At 38.8% G+C, this 16,934-nt stretch overlaps 2 protein-coding genes across 2 annotated transcripts in view; both read left to right on the plus strand.

Moving 5' to 3' along the window:
• Positions 1–7,813, plus strand: part of LOC107563480 (DNA-binding protein RFX7-like) — a 32,095-nt gene extending 24,282 nt beyond the window's left edge. Inside the window, exons 6-7 of the mRNA XM_016248368.1 lie at positions 2,787–2,990; positions 3,873–7,813. Coding sequence (XP_016103854.1) covers positions 2,787–2,990; positions 3,873–7,301 — 3,633 coding nt within the window. The 3' untranslated portion in view covers positions 7,302–7,813. The remainder of the gene's footprint in view (positions 1–2,786; positions 2,991–3,872) is intronic.
• Positions 7,814–12,064: 4,251 nt separating this feature from the next.
• The window catches only part of LOC107563482 (FH1/FH2 domain-containing protein 1-like), a 55,538-nt gene continuing 50,668 nt past the window's right edge, over positions 12,065–16,934 (plus strand). Inside the window, exons 1-2 of the mRNA XM_016248370.1 lie at positions 12,065–12,542; positions 13,971–14,077. Coding sequence (XP_016103856.1) covers positions 12,378–12,542; positions 13,971–14,077 — 272 coding nt within the window. The 5' untranslated portion in view covers positions 12,065–12,377. The remainder of the gene's footprint in view (positions 12,543–13,970; positions 14,078–16,934) is intronic.

A 16,934-nucleotide genomic window follows, 5' to 3' on the forward strand; every position in this document is an offset into this window, starting at 1 on the left:
GAGCGGCGTTATGTTGTCAGTGAGAAGCTGCAGCCGTGGCGGGGAGGAGGTTTGGTGTGCTGGTCTTCTGACAAATAATGCTACCTATCAGATTATGCTACCAACAAATCGTCAGAACACCGGCAGAACAATAACAATGTGCTACATGTTTCTTTTCCCCTCATTTTTTCCAATTGACGGAAATCCGTCATAGCGACAGAAAACTTTCATCCCTGAGTAGTATTATCATGTACATAATACTGCACCACAGTAGTATATTTCTGATAATTTCGTTAAGCTAACCCGAATTTATATTTTGATGGGTTGCCATGAGGAACTTGTTTCTGTAGGTTAATGTAAATTATATGAAGATACAAACCCAATTCCAAAAAAGTTGGGACACAGTACAAATTGTGAGTAAAAAAGGAATGGAATAATTTACAAATCAGTGGTAAACATGGCCTTGTCCCAACTTTTTTGAGATGTGTTGATGCCATGAAATTTAAAATCAACTTATTTTTCCCTTAAAATTATACATTTTCTCAGTTTAAACATTTGATATGTCATCTATGTTGTATTCTGAATAAAATATTGCAATTTGAAACTTCCACATCATTGCATTCTGTTTTAATTCACAATTTGTATGTGTCCCAACTTTTTTGGAATCGGGTTTGTAGTTTTACTCCAATGAAACTGTCAAATGCTCATGAAGTGACTCTTACAGGGAGTCAGAAGCAGTTCTGGAGATGTTGCTCATGTATTTATGTCTTCATGTAGTGAGATGACAGAAGCTGAAATCACCGCAAGCGTTGCACACTTTGTATGTGTAGAAAACCAAACCGCTCGTCTGTGCCATATACATACACAGACACGCAGAACATGCTGGATTCATATTTAAATAGTATTTTTGCGGCTTAATATTTACAGATACTAGTCCATATTGCGACTATTTAAGTGTACTGACCTACTTTTGATTAATTCATCCAAACGTTGACAAATTCCGTGACATTCCGCGTCATACAGTAAATTCACCGATAATCATAAAAATGCTTAATATCGGCACCGATAATCGGTCGACCCCTAATCACGTTTATACTTTTAAGCCTCCTGCCATTGTTTACATCTGTTCAAAATCACGACATTTAAAAAAACAAACTGTTGTACGGAAAGACCGTGTGTGTGTGTGTGTGTGTGAGAGAGACACTCGCACTCTCTCTTTCCTTATGTGTGCATGTGCACACATCCTCGTACCTCACCGCTCCAAACTTAATCCGGGAAAGGTGAACATTCCTGCATCATAACTTGGACTGAAAGATTAATGTGTAGAAAGTGAGCATGTCTCCAAAAACCTTGTTGAGCTGCAGGTATAATGACTGAATTTTTTTATTTTTGTTTTTAAAGAAATTATGTTTTGATTATATTTTTGATTATTGAGCTGCAGGTTTAGGCTCACTTAAGTGACTCCTTTTTTTTCTTTCATTTATTGGGATTTTTTTTTTTTTTACAGAAAATAATGTATTTATGTTCTGATTATTGTTGAGCTGCAGGTTTAGGCTCACTTAAGTGACTGCATTTAATTAAGAAGAATTTCATTATTTATTCTAATTATTTAGCCTGACATGTTTACTGTTCCAAAATGTTCTCTGTTTCTTAAAAATAAAATGTGTTCAGTGGAAAAAATAAGTTTTTTTTACCCAGACATTTAAAAATAACATATCTTAGAGCTGTAATCGCAATACCGTGATACCGTGAAACCGTGATTTTTTTAAAATCTAAGGTTATCATACCGTCAGAATCTCATACCGGCCCATGCCTAGCAGACACACACATATACATGTTCCTGTCCCTGAACTCTGTGTACTAAAACATCTGTTGCTGTAATTCATGTAGACACTATATATAGATCAGAAATTTAATCAAATAAAACTTCCTTGAGTCCTTGAACAGTTTTGCTGTATAGCAAACCCCTTTACTTTTGGCTGCCAAATGCTTGATCTTGAAAAGACATTCAGCAAAGTGCCCATTAATTTCTGTACAGCCTTGCAGTGGAGATCATTTCTCTATTGTGCTGCATTAGGTAGTGCAGGCTATAGTCTTATTAACTTAGGTAACATAATTTGAAATAACTTTTTTTTAAAAACATTCAATTTATAGGAATAAATACAATTTTACATTATCCTAGATTTTATCGTGACACTTTTAATAGGCGATATGGAAATAAATTAATCTTCTTATTTTATAGTTTTGTTAGAAAATATCATAAGAGTAAGCAACATAACAACAACATATCTTTAGCTGTTGCAACAAATCTCAGAAATTATGGTGTGTAACTGGTCATGGTTATTTTGGTGTTAAGTAAGGCAGGGTTAAAAGTGCATTGGTGAGTGTGAATTATATTTTTAATTTCAGAGTGGTGCGTCACTAAAATAAACCATGTTATTGACGGTTGCCACTGCAACGGAAACCCAGTCCTCACCAACTTTAATGCCTAAGAAAGCAATGTCATTATTCCAGCAGAGGACCTCTTGTATTTTCTTATGCTAGAGAAGTAAATAAGAGCTTTTTAGTGATTCATTTTTCCATTCAGCACTGCAGTAGTCATACCTTTCTGGTGTGTGAACGTCATGTTTGATGTAATGCCATACACAGTGTACGTCTAGGAACAAAAACTGGTAATTTGTCAGTTTCCATTCTGAGCTCTATGAGATGCTCAGTAAAGGAATGAGGTTAAAGGTATGGTAGAAACCCACTATAGACCTGCATGCTGTCTCTTCTCATACCCAAACTTTTCATACCCAAGAGAGTAGATAACACAGCAGCTACAAAGGAAGATCCAGAAGAAGCAGCAAGAACAGAAACTGCATTCTCCACTCCCTAGTGAAGCTCAGGCCAGGAGGGCAGATGGGGGCATAACTCATGGGGTAGGGACAGGCATACCCTGTGGAAGTCCTGCTCTTCTCTCGCCTCAACCTATTGGGATTGTGGTTGCAGCTGTTTCCAGCCCTATCACGGTAAATTATGACTTTTACACAAAATAAAAAAATTACAAATGACATTTTAAAGGGATAGTTCACCCAAAGCTGAAAATTCTGTCATGAATGCAGGAACACACCCTCGTGTTGTTCCAAACCCGTAAGACCTTTGTTGAAATCTGACCCTGCATAGACAGCAACACAACTGACATGTTCAAGACCCAGAATCGTAGTAAGGACATCTTTAATATTGTCCATGTGACATCAGTGGTTCAACCTTAATTTTATGAAAGTACGAGAATACTTCGAGAATACGCAAAGAAAACTAAAATAATGACTTTATTCAACAATTTCTTCTTCTCCCTCTCAGTCTTTGACATGCGTTCACAATAGTAGCACACTTGCAAATAAGGCACAGTGCATCAGCGTTCTATGTTAGAACGCCAGCTCCTGCGTTAGCAGCATCACATGCATGCGTGGTACTGTTATGAATGCATGTCAAAGACAGACAGGGAAGAAAATAAATTCTTGAATAAAGTCGTTATTTTTGTTTTCTTTGCGGACAAAAAGTATTCTCATAAATGAAATTAAGGTTGAACCACTGATGTCACATGGACGATTTTAACAATGTCCGTACTTTCTGGGGCTTGAACGTGTCAGTTGCGTTGCAGTCTATGGAGGGTCAGAAAGCTCTCGGATTTCATCAAAAATATCTTAATTTGTGTTCCAAAGATGAACGACGGTTTTAGGGGTTTGGAACGATATGAGGGCAAGTAATTAATGACAGAATTTGAATTTTTTTGGGGTGAACTATCCCTTTAATTTAATGTTTAATTTATACTTATTATAAATTATATATAATAATTTATCATTATTCTTTGACTAATATTTCTCATTTCTCCTTTTTTGTATTTCCTGCAGGTTCAGAGGAGCAGGCAGTTGTTGTCTCCTAGTCCTGTTCCCATGGGAGCTACAGACAGCAAAGTTCATCCTGTAAACTTTCAAGTAGTTACCCAGTCAGTGCAGCCTGTGAAGCAGTGCCCCAAGACACCTCATAATATCTCGGCTAGTCCGATAAGCGATCGGTCAGCCCGTTATCGGTATGCCCAAATCCTGCCCAAGCCATCTGCCTCAAGTGGCATAACCCTGCACTCACCAACATTGCTTATCACCAACAGCCCCATCAAGACGGTAATGTCAACTCCGCATGTCAGTTCGGTCAATGTAGTCAAGATGACGACCATATCTCTGGGCTTGAATAGCAGTGGGATCAGCACACCTGCTGATACACCTGCCAGCAACAAAGTCAGACCCGCATCTGCTGGAGTTGCCAGCCTCAATGACGATCCACAGCCAGTTACGCGTGTTCGCAGTGGGTCTATAGCTGCAATGCCATCTATTTTGGCAAGGTCAGGGCGCTCAACATCCACGATCCCTGCCATCAACACTAAAACAAATACTGAACCCATAATTGGAAGTGGTCAAGAGCACGGTGGTACGAGTAGACTGGCAACCACTCTGGACACCTTTGGTGGTGTACAGTGGTCAGGGATATTCAAACCCAGAGTGGCTAGCGTACACACTCCTCTTGACAAGGGCTCTCTGGGATTGGACACTTTAACAGGGACCAAATGCAATGAGAGGACACTCCTTAGTGTCAATACTGCTGGCAGCAATAATACGTCCAACACTAATGAAAGCACTTTGTACCAGAACACAAGTAGCACTCAGTCAAACAGTGGTAATACGGTTTTGACATCACCCAAAGATGCAGTGTTGGCATCCAAGAGCCCTCACAAAAGACCTGGCTTATGCACTGATTTGAGCCCAACACCTGTTAAAAAAGCCCACATTTCTGTGCTACCAGCAGGTGGATCCAATGGACTGAAGTCGAATGTAATGGCGAAGCAAATTCCAAGATCAAGCACTCCTATAAGGCCAGAAAGTGCACTTCTCACAGCCACAGGCAAAGCTACTGCATGTCTGGTCAGGAATACTGGCTTCCAGACAGTTCGCAGGCCTCAAAGCATCTCCCAGGGAAGATGGCAAGGAGCTTCATCAGTAAGGGATTATAAAGTTTCTGTCACCTCTACAGCAAGTCAGGATACTTCAGTGGGGAATACCATGTTTCAGACTGTTTGCAGACCTCGAAGCATCTCCCAAGGGAGATGGGAAGGATCTTCAACAGGTGTCGAAGTTAGAGCTGTGGTCACCCGAACTGTTAGCGCTCCAGGTCAAGCTTTGCTACAACAAGTAACCAAAAACTCACAGGATTTGCTTATAGACCAGTCTGACTCTTCTGCAGCATGTGAACCGAAGAGTGTATTTTGGGATAGTGAGCTGCAACAGGGTACTCAACAACATCAGGAAGTTTATGGCCCGCAAATGGTGTCTGAGCCAAAACAAATGTCCACCCCAGTGATGGAGCCCCTTCCTGCAATTGCTCAAGCCTCTCCTTCCAACCAGCAGGCTCAAATGAGTGACTATGGAACCCAGGCCAACCTTAGCTACTTTCCATTTGATGATGACATGACCCAGGATAGCATTGTTGAGGAACTTGTACAAATGGAAGAGCAGATGAAAATTAACAATAGCATACAAAGTTTCAGCAACTGTGTGGATAATTCACTGCAAGGCCAGCAACAAACCATGCAGACTACCATGATGTCTTCCCTCCAGACCAACACCATGTATTACAGCTCTGCTCATAGCAGCAGCACCCCAATCCAAACACCCACTCCTACACCTACTCCTACTTCTGAGATGATAGGAAGTGGTCACGGTATGATGCACGAAAGCCCCTGTTCACGCTTAGCCCCAACCACTCCGGTCGATAGCGCTCTTGGAAGTAGTCGACAAACACCTATTGGCACGCCACACTCCAACTGCAGCAGTAGTATCCCACCAAGCCCTGTGGAATGCAGGAACCCTTTTGCCTTTACTCCTATTAACTCCAGCATCATTGGATACCACGATGGAAGTACCGTCTCCTCAAGCCCTGTAAAGCCTATGCAAAGACCAATGGCCACACATCCAGATAAGACTAAACTGGAATGGATGAACAGTGGGTACAGTAACAGTGGTGGGAACACCAACAATGGCATTAGCATTCTGCCCACCTACCAAGACCTAGTAGATGACCACTTTCGAAAGCCTCACGCTTTTGCCATCCCGGGCCAGACCTGTCAGTCTCAAACCAGACATCATGACACTCATATCAGCCGCCTGACACCCATTTCGCCCATCCAACAGCAAGTAGCAAGCATGGCTAGCCTCAACAAGAAAGAGGGTTTTGCTGTTCCAGCACCCCTTGACAACAGGGCCAGCTCAGGGTCTGGAACATTTCGATGCCGCAGCGTTAGCCCAGCAGTCAGGCAGCGCAACTTGAGCGGGACCCAAAATCCCAATGTTCCCCACTCTGTGGTCTCTCCTTTCAACTCACCTGTAACACCTGAAGTGCTAAACATCTTCTCTAACAGTGACCCTGATTCAAGCATCAGCAGCATGGCACAGAGGAGTCAGTCTGTTCCAGTCACAGTGATGATGCAGTCTGAGGTTCTACCCATGCAAGCAGGCCAGCAGATGAATACCAAAAACATCACCAATGTCCTCATCAACAAAATGGATGGCGATGGAGATGACTCTGTGCGTGGCATCGGAATCAACAACATGCCATCCAACTACACTGCCCGCATGAATCTTACCCAGATTCTGGAGACCACCACAGTGCTCAGCTTTCCTGGTAGTGCCAGCCACCATGCTCTGATCTCGCCTTGTTCATCAGCCTTTGAGTCCCAGAAGCCTGGTTACCTCATGAAAAATGCCAGAGAGGAGCCAATGAGCTTCTCTGTAGATGAAAGCCAAGCACAATCAGCCTCAGGGGAACATCAGCCGCCACAACAGCAGCAGCACTTAGGCAGACGGCAGCTCCTTGGGCAGGAACAGCAGAGTCAGGCAATGCTGTTGCCTCTACAGCAAAACCTCCAACAACTTCAGCACCAGCAACCCTTGGATTTAGACAGAACTGTTAAAGATCTTTTACATGAGGAAAGCTTGAATGCTGGCTCACAGCTTGTGGGTCAAGGATCAGAGCTCAGTGCTGGGAGTTCAGAGTTTCCCAGTGATATGCGACTAACCTCTGAGCTTACCGGTAGCATAAATGACTTAAATACATTGGACACCAACCTTCTTTTTGACCCCAGTCAACAGCAAGGACAATATGAAGACTCGACACTGGAAGAACTGAAGAACGACCCACTTTTTCAACAAATATGCAGCGAGACTGTGAATTCTGCAGGCTTTGACTGGTTGGAGAGCAAAGACCAGGCAACAGTGGAAATGTTGGGTTAATTTGTGCTTTTGTGTTGTTTTGCTACTTGGATGGGTTTCTATGTATGTATTTTTGATATCTCATCAACGTATGTATTCGTCTTGTCGTGCAGCACCTACTGCTATAAGCCCCTGGATGTCACAACACAGGTCCATATTGAAGTGCCAGGCTTAACAGAAATTATTGCCCTTTCAAGATTGCTGGTTCTTTGTCTCAATGGTTAGTGAGAAACAGGCTAAACTAGAAGTACTGTCACATTTTTCCTGCTCTTTCTCACCAGTTTTGCAAGAAAACACGTCAGAGCTTTACATAAGAAGTCATCTGAGAAATGTTTATGCCTCTACACTGTTTTGTGCATTCAGTGACACAACTTATATATAACCCTTTGAACATTTTGCAGTAAAAGGGCATTGTATGGAATATTGGAAAATAACTTATTTTTAACCCTTTATCTTAAAGAAAAATATTTGTATTTTGAGGTTACACCAGTTATATGAGGTACTGTACCTCATCTAATTAGCTTTTTCACTCTGTAACCGTTGTTAATTTGAAAAATGGCGGTGACGCAGATGTGGTGTTTACAACTTACCTTAATTCGCCTCGGTAAAAACAGATAAACTTTGTTTTTAATATCCTCCTCCTTTTTTTCTCTAATAGACGCCTGCTGTACTTACTCCTCAAACATTGAACAAAATAAAACAAGTAAAAGCATTTTTTTTTTCAAATTACTTTCCAAATTTAGAAATAATTTTCCTTCATTTAAGTAGTGTGAGAGCGCAACGATGCTCTAAATGTGTTGGCATAGCAACGTGATACTTCCGGTTTCCTTTTCCCTTTCCTTTTAATTCTAGGTTGAGGACACTCCGTATATGCATCCTACAGAGGAGACGACCTCCGGAGGGCGCAGCCTTCTAAATCATAATAAATACCTAGACGCCTCATTGGCTGCTCGACCGCACGTCAACGTCGCCGCCATATTGGTGAAGGCAACTCTCGGGACAGGCGAAAACATACCCGACTCGTCGGCAGCTTGGGCATCTACAAACCGTCGCACAATAATAAAAACAGACCTCGGGGTATTATCTTTCACAGGTAAGACCGAACAGTTGTTTCTGTATGTTTTTTGGTCATTTTTAGCTTTATGTTGACGGCTTAATTAATAGCCACCAGTGTCAGATTATTAATAGCTAGTAAAAGTTTAAATGAATTCTTAAGTTTTAACTTTATATTGTAGTTTATATCATAAAGTAAATTGTGTTATGAGCACAATATGTACAGTGAGCACTTTGACAAGACAATGCCAGACTGTCAGGATTAAGGATGGAGCTAAATCACCTCTTTAATTTCACTAACGTTACTTATTTACAAAGTGTAAGTTTATCATCACTTGATTATAAGGATTTCATAGCTTATCATAAATCTGTGGACTTATATATAATTTTTTTTTAGCCAATTACAAACAGGACAATGCAAGCCTCAAGGAAAGCTGAAGAAAGCCTGTTCTCTGCATTTCCAATGTTAAAACCCAGAATAGCCCTGAATGAATGGCCAGAATTACCTTGGTCATATTCTAACCACACACTTTTTCTCCCCCCTCTTACTTGTTTAATAATTATTACACAATACTATTATAAAACTACATTTCATATTCACTTTACTACAACTTGTACTACATATACTTTTTAAGATTACAAATCACCTTTACTGTGCACTGTATCATATTTTACCACTGTAACTGTAAGTTTTACTGGATCCATAAAGGATTATCAGTTGCATTGGTTATTGTTTGTTGTGGAGTTTATCTGTATAGAGTGTTATCAAAATAAAAAGCAGACTACCAAGAGTGTCACTTTTTGATTTGTATTTGCTGGTTTTATTCAATTTTCTCAATGATGGTAAATTATTAGTGCTTAAAGATGTATTATTTAGATTTTCTTCCAGTATTTCAAAGGGAATGAGCTGTGTTCTGACCTGAAGCACAAGAAAAGCTCAAATGTTGGGGTTGAAGACAGAGAAAGCAATGAAACAACTTAATTTCATTTAATGTACATTCAAATGACAAAATATGTATATGTCACAGTTAAACTACATTAACATTAGAATTGTAAACCGAAAAAATCAATCAAATCAACAAGTGAGACAAGTGTTTTCGCAATTTCTTACGAAACTTAATAATTTTCCAAACCTAACTAAATAACTGGAGGCAGAGTTATTTTTAACTCCATGTAGATCACAAACCTCTGAAATCGGTTGGTAAATGTAAACGTTATCGTGTTTTTATCCAGAAAAAAAACGCAGCTCCCCCGCTTACCTCCATTTATTTTTAAGGCAGTCTTGCCTTCACAAACATGGCGGACGCGTTGACGTATCGCAGCAACGGCTCAAAGCGGCCAATGAGGCGTCTAGGCATTTATTACGTCTATGTTCTAAATGAGACGCAGCATGTCATTGTGTCGCCAAAAACTATTCTAGCTAGCCCACCTCACTTACTAAAAGAATGTAATATTGCATTATTTAAACTCATTTGGAAAAATAAGTGTCACTATATTAACAAAAATTATTTGGTTCACAGTTATGAAGAAGGGGGATTAAATGTTATTGACTTAGAAATAATGAATAGTGTTTTAAAAACTCAATGGTTAAGATAATTTCTTTGTAATACAAACTGCTTATGGTTTACTGTCTCTTCTTCAATATTTGGGAAAGTAGGTGGCTTGGAATTTTTGATTAGATGTGACTTTGATTTGTCCAAATTACCTCTTAAATTGTCTGCATTCCATCAACAAGTTCTCCTGTGTTGGAAATTAGCATTTTCTCACAACTTTAGTCCACACAAAACTTGTATTTGGAACAATCGTTTTATTTTGCACCATAACAAATCTTTATTTTATGAAAACTGGTTTCAATATAACATTTTTTTCCTATTGGACATGATGGACAACTATGGTAATGTTCTCAATTACAATGATTTTTGTTTAAAACATGGATTTGTATGTCATCCTAAAGAGTTTTACAATGTTGTAAATGCCATACCAAAAAACATGGTATTATTAGTAAAAGGGATTCTTTCACATTACTCTGTGACATTCTCTCTCCCATCTCCTTGTCTGGGTCAATTGTTTATTAGAGATCATAAATGTAACAACAAATATATTAGAAGTGTCTTCATTGATAAACTTCATCCAAATAGAATTAAACGATATTATATTTTCAAAGATTTTAACCCCAAAGAGGTGAAGGAAATGAGAATGAATTATCTGACCTTTCCAAGTCTTCCTAAAGTGAAAGAACTTCATTTTAAAATAATAAATGACATATACCCTTCTAAAGAATTTCTCAAATCAAAATTTGATATTGGAGAAAACTCTTGTCAATTCTGTGAAATTGATATTGAAACCACTGAACATATTTTTTTTTATTGTAATTACTCAAAGTTGTTTTGGACTCAATTGTGCAGTAAAATGTCATGTATAATTACATGTGTAAATCCCCTTGAATATAAACAAATTAAGTTTGGTGTCCTTAAGAAAGACTGTTCACAACATTACTTGGTTAACAAACTTTTTGAAGTTGCTAAATACTTCATTCATAAATGCAGATTTCTGAAAACCCCTCCATCCTTTCCTCACTTTTCTAATGAACTTAACATTTTTGCTGCTTCTCTTGATGCCCTTTCAAATGAAAAAGCTACTACAGTTGCCAGTTTCTTCAGTGAGGTAAGTACCCTATAACTCCTTGCTACCCCTTGTAAGAACTTACTATTCTATAAATGCTTTTACTATTATTTTTTATTTTAATTTATTTAATTTTTTATCCTTTTCTGTTCTTCATTGCTCTTCATGATTGTACATTTAATGTAAAACATCACTGTTACGTATTGTAATTGCAACTATGTCTACCTTTGAGAATTGTTAATATTTTTAATAATAGTTTATTCAATGCCTATTTTGTATGTACATTTGTTTACTTACTATTAAAAAAAAATAAAAATAATAATGTCATTGTGTCGCCTGGCAATGACGTCATAACCCCTCGATTTCCGGTTTTGTTTTGTAGAAAACATGGAAACACCAAAGACGCTTTAATATGTTGTGCGTTTTATTAGACCGATGACGACTGCACAGAGTAGCATTATAACAGGAACTTTCAAATGTATCTAGTATGATAAAACAGCGCTGCTTTTTCCCCACATACACACGACCGGAAGGAGCGGAAGCGGTCGACTGTGGTAAATAATAAAAGCTCCGCTGCTTTCGAGCCGTGTGCCACGCTCTTCCAGCGGCCTCGTTTCGCTTCGACGGCTTTCAGCCTCACCCTGCTTCTTTCTACTATGTTAACAAATCATTAGCTTATCCATGAACATGATTTCTGCCCGAGTCCCGTCGGATTGCAGGCTGTGGGGATGAAGACCACAACTCCCATGATTCCACACTCAGTCACACATCATCAAACTACGCCTTTGTCTCTTTGTTTGTTTTGAATACGCGCCCTCTAGCGGCAAAAATTACATATTGTGCCTTTGACAGGGATTTATGAGAATTATTTAACAAATATGTACCTATTAAATATATAGGGATATAGTGTTTACAGAAGCACTGTGTATTTCATGGGAAGTAAAAGGGAGATTCTCCTTTGGCTGATGATGAGTCGCTTGCTTTGCATGAAATTTGAACTCAACATACAAACAGACCCATCACAAATGAATAAAGCTTTCACTTGACCAGCAGGTGGCGCCATAACGCACTCCTCATAAACAACCCTTTTCCCATAAACTAACATGCGCGGTCGTCAAGACAACAAACATAGCCTATAAAACGTGCTATTGAATGATGTATTGCTTCTGTGATTGTCTTGAGTGACTCCGTGAATGCGAGCGGCTGAGCTCATATCTCACTGTATTTCCAGCGTGTGACTCACTGAGGACGTCCCCCCAGCTTCGCTCTTTAATTTGACTACAGCCCCAGTTTCACTTCAGTGTTGACAGCGGCGCGTGGCGAGCTAGTCGCTTTTTTTTTTTTAGATGACTATTTGTAACAAACGGGAAACTGCAGTGGAAAGCGAGTTTAACTTTTAGACTTTGTGACCACGGATGAACCATGGCTACAATAACGTGTCGTGTGCAATACCTGGAGGACTCGGACCCATTCGTGTGCTCAAATTTCCCCGAGCCCCGCAGACCTCTGCAGTATGACCTCAACGAGCATTTGCTGTTGAACGAACAGATCGCCGGCATTCACAAACTGCTAGAAGCTCCTTTGAAGGTTAGTCATTTACCTCATGTTGAAGGTGTGTTTACCTGCGCCGAATGCCTGCTAACAAGTGTCAGCGAGGGGAGTTGATTATTTTAGCCATTAAAGCTGCGTGTAACCTCAGACGTTGTGGCTAAAGTTTGTATTGTTTAACAAAAGGCTTGGTTTATTTTGTCATTGAATAGTCCATAGATGAAACTCCTGTTTATGGGGTGGGTATCTATCTGTCTGTCGTAAATGAATGGAATGAGATGCAGAAATGTTACATACCTACCTTTTTCGTAATGGGAGAAAAATCAGCTAGATCGTATGTCCTCGGTAATTGAAATTAGTCAGTTGTATGTTATATAAGTTTGTTATACACATCTAATAGTTCACACAAACACTACAGAAAACATGATATTTGTGCCTCTAATTCTTAAAAAGTCATGGAACACCACAGTGTACTGTATTATTTTAATATATCGCCTGTGTAGAGCAATGTTTGAAGGAAGTAAACGGTCAAATTCAAGACCACATGCCCTCATTGAAGGACATGTGAATGTCTATAGGTTGGGCGGCTCATCATTCACTTGCCAAACTGAAGATGCTGGAGCTTCAACGTTTTAATAATTGCTATGCTGGCGATCAGGACATTATGTAAACGGTGTTAAAATACTGTGAACAAAGGATTCAAAGGTCCATATATGCTGCACTCACTAGAAATGTTTCCAAGTGTCTATTTGTTCACAGAAAGAAAAAAACGTACAAAAAGCTGTCACTTGGACAGTGTCCTTTGTAATAGCACCTTTAAGTATACTAAACTGTACCATTTTGGTACTAATGTGTACCTTTAAGGTACTAATGTGCACTCTTTAGGGATAAGGTACAAAGGTAGACCTTTTCAAAAGGTACCACCCCACTGACTGCTTTTGTACTTTTTCTGTTAGTGTACTTCTGTTTGGCTGTATGATAAAATAAGTATGCATGGGTTTGTGTGTGAATCCTTGAGTGCATGATGTGAGAGAATGTAAGTAACTCTTTGAGAGGGTCGCCAGAATTGCCTGCAGCTTCTGTAAACAGAAGATAAACTCAGCTCCTCAATCAACCCATTATTACAGCACAGCTTCAGATGTGACTCTGTATCAAACACCACCATTCGACAACAATGACCTCTCTTTGTTGTGCTCTAGTTGACGGCTAATGATGGCTGTTTTGTTTTGTATGAGTGCATGTTCATATGCTATAATGTGATTGCGTCTCAAGAGTTACACATTTGAGATTGGATTTTTACTGTAGTTGTGATGTAGTTTGTGTCTTGCCAGATCAAAATGTGTGGGAAGATGACTCGTCTTCCAGTTGCACATTCAAAAAGCATGAAGAGTCTAATATGAAACCGGAATCTGTTTATGTGCTGTGTCAAGTAACAGTGCTAGGCAATGATGTTCTTCTGTCTCTCAGTTAGAGGAGTGTGCACTGCAACTGGCTTCTAATGGCAACTACCTGGATCTGGATTCATCCCTTGCTGAACAGAGAGATGATCTGGAGCAACTCTATGACGACGTGGAGTAAGAATGACTTCATATTTTGCCATCCAATCATCTCTCTCTCTCTTCCCTCTCTTTTCCTTTCACTGTTTACATTTAGCCAGAGATAGAAACTTGCACCTGAGATGCAAAAAAAATAAAAAGACTTAGACCTGTAAGCAACTGACTTCAAAATACAAAGACTCATGAAGAACAAGTCTTTCAGTCTACCAGGGAAAAAAATTCTCAGAGTGTTGTGAGATTGTTTAGATAAAAGGGAGTTTGTCATGTGCACTCGGTCATGAAAACAAAAATGCATTTTTTTTTAACAGAATGGAATTTAGAGGGGTCATATGATGCGATTTCAAGTTTTCCTTTCTCTTTGGAGTGTTACAAGCTGATTGTGCATAGATAAGATCCCTGAAGTTGCAAAGACTAAAGTCACAAACCCAAAGCGATATTCTTTATCAAAGTTAAGACTCTGCCACGCCCCCCTAAAACGGCTCGTTCTAACACGCCCCCACATGTCTACCTCACTATGTGGGAATATTTGCATAATGCGCCCAAATGTGCACGCAAAGAAAGAAGGCGTGGTTTCAGTAACCGCAGTTAGTGTTGAAGCAGCCATGTCAGGGAGATGCTGTGTGTTTCTAGGCGAAAGCAAAAGCACTTTATTTGGCCTTCCGAAAGTAGATGCATTTAGGATTCTTTAGGTGTTTGCATTTAGGTGTTTTTTGAACATTAAAGCATGTCAACATATATTCTGTTACACCAAATACACAAAATAATGATCTTTAATAAAGCATCATATGACCCCTTTAAAGAAAGGGGGGGAAAAAAAACAAATTTTCATTAAATTATTATTTTTTTAATTTAACAAAGTTCCTCCCTTGCTGACTTGAATGAATAAACTGTTAATTAAAAGTAGTATTAAAGATTAAATTATTATTAATTCATGAAAAACCTTTTCTACATTGTGTTAGGGTGGAATTAATTAATAATCAGGTAAATCCTTCAAAATAATAACTAATTAAAAATATATATTTTTTGTTATTGGTGTAATCAGGTGTCAAATCTTAGTCTTGATTTGGCCTGGATAGACTTTGACTTGGTTTAATCTAAAGTCAGAGACTTTTGAACATGTCTGCCTCCATCTAACCCTTTTTAAAATTTTTATAACAAATAGGAAAAAACAGCATAAATTGCATAAAAGTGAAGAAATATTTCCATTCTTGGGTCAGTCTGAGTTCTTAGTCATATTCAAGAACCAAATTTAGGAGAATCTTTTATATGGTGAATGTTACTTACACTCTCGCTCTCTCTCACTCTCTCACACACACACACACAGACAGATATTCTTAGTGAGGCCAGAGGGAAGGAGTGGACAACATTAGTCACAGACGCTGGGAACGTGGCTTCATAATGATAGAGCGTTTAGAAGAGAGAGTGGATAAGAAAAGCTTGCAACACACAATCTGGTTTTTGGGATGTGCAACAATGTAAAATTTTGACCTCTTGAGATATTGTTTTGGATGCATTTAACTGCACTCAGCATTAGCTTTTTAAATACAAAGGGTGTTTCAGCACTGCCCTCTCTAATGCTATATTTAGTTGGTTTTTTTTATTACATGGTGTCATCAGAATATATTCATGACTCAAGTGTCTTAATGCTCCTCTTGTAGAACACTTGTATGTTGGCTTTGTAGATCTGATACAAAAGCTTCTTTGAGATTATAAATAAATTCTTAAATTACTTTTTATATTGATTGCTATAACATGGACCACAGAATAAAGAAGTTCGAAACTTGACTTGTTTGTGATGATACAGCTGCTAGGTCCTGTGGGTTGCTTGTGTAAAAAAAAAAAAACAGAACAGGCTTCAGCCAACACACTCTTGTGACATTCGTAACTGTTTTACACTTTGGTAAATTGGTGGCTAATTTGTATGAATTCATACAATCTAATTTGTACATTTCCACATGGTCTGCTCACGCCCAACTAATGGTAAAGTTTAGGGATAGGGTTAGGGGTGTCCTTATTTTTTATTTATTTTTTTTGTATATTTTTAATCCAACCACATTTCAGACTTTTATTTTAGCCTGCCATTGTCAAGGAGGTCTGTCTGACAGAAAAAAAATCAAATCAAAGAAAGAACATTTTCTGTATTGTTTGTAGGTCTCCATCCCGGCACATCCATCCATTTGTTCCTTTGTCAGATGGAACAGAATTTAAACAATGCTGCAGAAACTGATTAATAAGGATCTATGACTTTGGACATATTGTTCTTTCTTCTGTTGTACAAATTTAACAACTTCAGTATGTTTATTATATGACTGAGATCAACTTTTGCACTGGCTAAACTGCAAACAATGCTTGTACTAAATGCACTTATTTTTCAGATGAATGGTTATTTATTATTCATTTATAGTAGGGATGTAACGATTAACTACGAGCCGGTTGAAAATCGATTCAAATATGTGACGATTCAAATTGGTTGAGATGCTAAACAAATCGCGATTCATTTAGGTGTAGGAGTTTATATGAATGCATGTCTGAGGGGAACTTACTGTCTTTAGAAAAGTTTAGATGGTATTTTTTCTTTTCATCTTGCCTCTGTATAATGCATATTAAAGGGGTCATATGATGCGATTTCAAGTTTTCCTTTCTCTTTGGAGTGTTACAAGCTGATTGTGCATAGATAAGATCCCTGAAGTTGCAAAGACTAAAGTCACAAACCCAAAGAGATATTCTTTATCAAAGTTAAGACTCTGCCACGCCCCCCTAAAACGGCTCGTTCTAACACGCCCCCACATATCTACCTCACTATGTGGAAATATTTGCATAATGCGCCCAAATGTGCACGCAAAGAAAGAAGGCATGGTTTCAGTAACCGCAGTTA

Source organism: Sinocyclocheilus grahami, unplaced genomic scaffold, assembly GCF_001515645.1.
Source record: "Sinocyclocheilus grahami isolate Dianchi unplaced genomic scaffold, SAMN03320097.WGS_v1.1 scaffold876.1, whole genome shotgun sequence".
Classification (NCBI taxonomy): domain Eukaryota; kingdom Metazoa; phylum Chordata; class Actinopteri; order Cypriniformes; family Cyprinidae; genus Sinocyclocheilus; species Sinocyclocheilus grahami.